The 6,000-nt window shown below is 46.6% G+C and overlaps 1 protein-coding gene across 1 annotated transcript in view; it reads left to right on the forward strand.

The window, feature by feature from the left end:
- The window catches only part of LOC119901629 (PEX5-related protein-like), a 45,554-nt gene extending 39,873 nt beyond the window's left edge, over positions 1–5,681 (forward strand). Inside the window, exons 9-12 of the mRNA XM_038717204.1 lie at positions 1,865–1,984; positions 3,545–3,688; positions 3,943–4,013; positions 5,423–5,681. Of these exons, the coding sequence (XP_038573132.1) occupies positions 1,865–1,984; positions 3,545–3,688; positions 3,943–4,013; positions 5,423–5,681 (594 nt within the window). The remainder of the gene's footprint in view (positions 1–1,864; positions 1,985–3,544; positions 3,689–3,942; positions 4,014–5,422) is intronic.
- Positions 5,682–6,000: the final 319 nt, after the last annotated feature.

Below are 6,000 nucleotides of genomic sequence, written 5' to 3' on the forward strand. Positions count from 1 at the left end.
TTACACTGTTCTACAAGCTGCACGCTCACTACTTTACACTGTTATACAAGCTGCACTACTTTACACTGTTATACAAGCTGCACGCTCACTACTTTACACTGTTATACAAGCTGCACGCTCACTACTTTACACTGTTATACAAGCTGCACTACTTTACACTGTTATACAAGCTGCACTACTTTACACTGTTATACAAGCTGCACGCTCGCTACTTTACGCTGTTATACAAGCTGCACGCTCACTACTTTACGCTGTTATACAAGCTGCACGCTCACTACTTTACGCTGTTATACAAGCTGCACGCTCACTACTTTACGCTGTTATACAAGCTGCACGCTCACTACTTTACGCTGTTCTACAAGCTGCACGCTCACTACTTTACACTGTTCTACAAGCTGCACTCTCACTACTTTACACTGTTATACAAGCTGCACGCTCACTACTTTACACTGTTATACAAGCTGCACTACTTTACACTGTTATACAAGCTGCACGCTCACTACTTTACACGGTTATACAAGCTGCACTACTTTACACTGTTATACAAGCTGCACGCTCACTACTTTACACGGTTATACAAGCTGCACGCTCACTACTTTACACTGTTATACAAGCTGTACGCTCACTACTTTACGCTGTTATACAAGCTGACTACTTTACGCTGTTAAACAAGCTGCACGCTCACTACTTTACACTGTTATACAAGCTGCACGCTCACTACTTTACGCTGTTATACAAGCTGCACGCTCGCTACTTTACGCTGTTATACAAGCTGCACGCTCGCTACTTTACGCTGTTATACAAGCTGCACGCTCGCTACTTTACGCTGTTATACAAGCTGCACGCTCGCTACTTTACACTGTTATACAAGCTGCACGCTCGCTACTTTACACTGTTATACAAGCTGCACGCTCGCTACTTTACACTGTTCTACAAGCTGCACGCTCACTACTTTACACTGTTCTACAAGCTGCACTCTCACTACTTTACACTGTTCTACAAGCTGCACGCTCACTACTTTACACTGTTATACAAGCTGCACTACTTTACACTGTTATACAAGCTGCACGCTCGCTACTTTACGCTGTTATACAAGCTGCACGCTCGCTACTTTACGCTGTTATACAAGCTGCACGCTCACTACTTTACACTGTTATACAAGCTGCACGCTCACTACTTTACGCTGTTATACAAGCTGCACGCTCACTACTTTACACTGTTATACAAGCTGCACGCTCACTACTTTACACTGTTATACAAGCTGCACGCTCGCTACTTTACGCTGTTATACAAGCTGTACGTTCACTACTTTACGCTGTTATACAAGCTGCAGGTTCACTACTTTACACTGTTATACAAGCTGCACGTTCACTACTTTACACTGTTATACAAGCTGCACGCTCGCTACTTTACACTGTTATACAAGCTGTACGCTCACTACTTTACACTGTTATACAAGCTGCACGTTCACTACTTTACACTGTTATACAAGCTGCACGCTCGCTACTTTACGCTGTTATACAAGCTGCACGTTCACTACTTTACACTGTTATACAAGCTGCATATCTGCTTCTGTGATGACGAGTCAAAGCTAGAAGCCTGTGGACATGAGCCTGAAGCAGAGGAGTCTACTACGACTCCCAAGGTGCATTTCACCAACAAACAACCAATCACAGAGCCTGTTGCTGAGTTAAAGGTGACGTTAAAAGAAACCTGATGAAGCTTCAGCATTTGTTCTCTTTTACAGGCGGGGAGGCTGTGAGGAGACACCCTCCAGGTGCATTATGGGAAATGTAGGATCCAGTGTTTTTACTTGATAATCTGACTCGCTGGAGGTCTGAACGAGCGTGTGGTTGTGTTTCAGTCGGACACGGAGTTCTGGGACAAGATGCAGGCGGAGTGGGAGGAGCTTGCCCGCAGGAACTGGTTGGAGGAGTCTGAGGACCAGGGGCCGATCCCGCCCACCGTCTCACCTGCAGAGAAGGTAGGTCCAGAACCTGCTCCCTTCAAACATGAGGCCTCACTCATCCTGCGTTCTTGTCTTGGGGTAGTCGAGTGTCCCAGCGATGGTGGAGATTTAAGTTCTGCAGGAGCCTAGACCCGAGACCTAAACCCGAGACAGAGGCTTTAGTTTTATTCCTGCTTCAAAGGCAAAGTTCTGACCTGCTGTGGAAAAGTTGACACCACGCCGACCCTCCAGAACCAAACCTACGGAGCTCGTCCCCAGGTTCAGTGACAGGGAGCTCAGTGAGCGAGCAGCTAGCTGAGCTGGTGCTGATGTTACCTGGTCAGCAGAGTCCGCTGCCGTGCAAACCAATGTATTTATTTTCCCAACATGCATTTCTCCCTTGCAGAAGCCCTTTTTCCCAGTCAGTTATTAATAACGACAGATTATATCTGCGATGGATGTTAATCTGTAGCTTTAATCCTCTGACCTGAGATCAGCTCTGAGCTGATGTGAAGCAGCGGTAATCTGCAGTAATCCCTCGCCCAGGTGTTACATCACCGTGGTGACGGAGGTGAAGCCGCTCTGATGTCGACACGTTAACAAACATTACGGATGGTTTTTCCTGCTTTAATTCTTCTCTGCTTGTTTTGTTGAACATTTAGTGTTTGACTTCCAGTCCTGTTGTTGAAAGATTGAAGACAAACTCGCTCTGACATCCCAGTGCATGATGGGAAACGTGTGTCTCTCCTGATCTAACAGCTGATTGGTTCAGATGTTGATCAATAACATATTCTGTCAGGACATGTTGTTACTTTTACTAAAAATAAAAACACATTCAGCTTTAAATATTAAATTCTAACCCCGTTCTGAACTGGTTCTTTTTAGTGATGCGAAAGACCCGGAGGGATCTGATCTGGTTTGATCTGGTTTCTGCTGAATGAACATCAATAATTCATCATACAGGAAGTGGTTTTCTGTCCGTCACTTCCTGCCACCGCCTCGTCTCTGTCCAACAAACGGGTCTCTGCTGGGCTCTGCGGTTCGTGGTCACGTGACCTGTGCTTTTACTGACTGAGGTGAAGAACGCTGACTCGGCCTGTTGGTACCAAAGAGGATCACTTTGCGGTCGCATCTACGACCACTTACCCGGGGTCGGGCGGGGGTGCAGCAGCTCCAGCGGGGGACCCGAGGCGTTCCCAGGCCATGGTGGAGATATAATCTCTGCACCTGTCCTGGGTCGTCCCTGAGGCCTCCTCAACAGATGCCCCGCTTGGCGGCGGAGAAACAAACACTTTTATAATAATCAGTAATTGCTTTAAGCTCAAAAACCAAAGTTTTGATCCGATCAGCTCTTCAGATGTCGTCACGTTGTAATAAACTGAAGCAGTGGGGACCCCGAGGGCCCGAGGTTCAGGGAGCAGCTGACCTTTTCATTGATCTAGAGACATCACAGGTCAAAGGTCACAGTGACCGATGGCAGCTGGAGGCTGGCCGTGAGTAGCTGAGGATTGATTCATAGTTCAGGTCCCACAGATGGAGGAAGTCCCCGTGGACCCTGAAGTAATGGTAACGTGGTCTGGTGTCTGTCCCGTGCAGGGTTACTACTTCAACACCAACAACCCGTACCAGGACTGGCCCAACGCCTTCGCCGAGGGTCAGGGGAAGGCTCGGGAGGGAGACCTGAACGCTGCCGTGCTGCTGCTGGAGGCCGCCATCCTGCAGGACCCGCAGGACTCTGAGGTGAGACCTGAACACCAGCTGATGTGTCCACACACTGTGTGGGACAGGGGCTGGACAGGAAGTGATGTCACTGTGGGAGGAGCTGCACCTTCTCCTGGATTATTATAGTTTATTCTATTTTTCTGACCCTCAGCTTCTTTGGTGAAGCCCTGTGATTGGCAGGTTGTTAGTGAAGTGCACCCTGGGAGGCAGATTGTACGTCCACAGGCGTCTTCGCGGCGAGGAGCTGACGAACTCTTCTTGTTGTGTTTCAGGCCTGGCAGCTGTTAGGAATGACTCAGGCTGAGAACGAGAACGAGCAGGCCGCCATCGTGTCGCTGCAGAGGTCAGACTTCCTGCTGTCTCTACTCTTACATTCACAACACGATCACAGAACGACGCCATAACGATAATCACCATCACACCTACAGACAGGAAGTGTTTTCTTTCAAAGCTGTAACGTTAGCATGCTTTCAAAATAATTGATCAGTTTAAAAATGACAAATCGATATTTCTGGGATCATTAGCGCCTGTTTGGTGGAACTAACCTGTGACTGCTGCTCTCTTCTGTTCACTCGCTTTGCCTTCTTTCTGTTAATCAATATAATCCACCGTAAAATTGAAATGAATAGCCTTTTATCTGGGACAGAATGAATGAATTAAACTTTGGTGCGTAAGATAGACTAAACGATTGTTCTCCACAGTTCAAACGTTTGTGTATTGGTATCAGGCCTCAGCAGGATTTATACATCCAGAGATCTTCTAGAAAAACCAGGCCGGCGTCTGACTGACACTTTTAATTGAAAACATTCTTACTTTACATCATTTTCCGCAGCTGCACAGGGCGTTTTTAACCTGTTAGAGGGAATTTCATTTCAGTTAAAAACAGTTGAATGGATCTGTGGCTGTTTGACTCTGTTTTCCAAACAGATATAAAGAAATGAAAGTCTTTCAGTGAAACAGATTATTTATTTATACTTGGCTGTAAATGTAGCAGAGCTGGTTAAAGAGCTCCTTTCCATCGTGAGCAGGGTGTGACGGCGTGTAATAATTCACCTTACTACAAAAACCATGAGAGCAAACTAGGAGGGAACGAAATCACCCAGAAAACACTCAGACGACCTGCTTATAGTCCAGATCAAACTCTCGCACCGAGGACAGAGAGACAACGTTCTGGTTTTAACAGCGTGTAAATCTAAACGATCCTGCTGGGAGGCCGACAGACGACGGTGCAGACGCCCCCATGTCCCAGAACAAAAGTTTGTTCAGTTAACTTAAATTGTCTGATTTAAAATAGATTTTTGGAAAACCAAAGTTACCAGGTTGGAAAGAAAGAAACAATATTATATAATGATAATAAATGATGTCCATCTAGTCAGCAGGCGTTTTTCAGCTGGACGCGAAGGAACTCCTGCTGACTGTTACTCTGAACTCTACTAGTACAGCTTTAAGAAGTACTGCAAGGAAAATACAATAAACTACACAAATAAATACATGACAGAAGTGACAGAGGTATGTAAAAGCATTAGGATGGAGCAGGGGAGCATGCAGCTCTGTGATGTTCTCATTCACATTTAAACATGTTTTCATCACTAATCTGTCAGTAATTCCTCCCGTCAGTCCTGCCTTAAACACAGCGGAAAATCAGATTTTTAAAGAAGCGACGTCCAGTTTATTGAACTTCTCTTGTATTAAAGTCTCACCTGTGCTAACCGCTGCTAGCAGACAGAAGCTAACCCGTGTCCCCTGCTGCAGGTGTCTGGAGCTCCGCCCCAACAACCTGCCGGCCCTCATGGCGCTCGCCGTGAGCTTCACCAACTGCAGCATGCAGCGGGAGGCCTGCGACGCTCTGCGCCGCTGGATCAGCCACAACCCCGATACAACACCTGGTCCTGGACGCAGGAGCTCGCTGCAGGGCTCCCCGGCCACGCCTCGCAGGGGCCCCCACGCCTCCACGCCAGCCAGGTACGAACACCTGCGGGACGTCAGGCGGAGTCAGGACGATGTTTCCTGAACCGCTCTGTCTCTCTGCCAAAAAATGTTATCGCCATAAAAAGTTTCTTTATTTCTTTTGAGTTTAAAGGCTGATTTTTGCTCCTGAGTGAAAGTGGAAGAAACCTGCAGGGTGAACTTTAATGCACCAGTGAAATGAAGTGAAACTTCTTAATAAAAAAACAAAGTCCTAATTCGTTAAAACATTTATGAACATTATATGTTTACACAGTTCTGAATTTACCCGGCGAGTTTGACCTTTAAAACCTTTAACTGCTCTGACAGCAATGACTTCTGGGACTTGTAGTGAGTCCAGTGACCCAAACCAGAGTTCAGCAAGT

This window comes from Micropterus salmoides, unplaced genomic scaffold (assembly GCF_014851395.1).
Source record: "Micropterus salmoides isolate LMB-PRFRI ecotype aquatic unplaced genomic scaffold, ASM1485139v1 Ms_hic_scaffold_14, whole genome shotgun sequence".
Taxonomy (NCBI): Eukaryota; Metazoa; Chordata; class Actinopteri; order Centrarchiformes; family Centrarchidae; genus Micropterus; species Micropterus salmoides.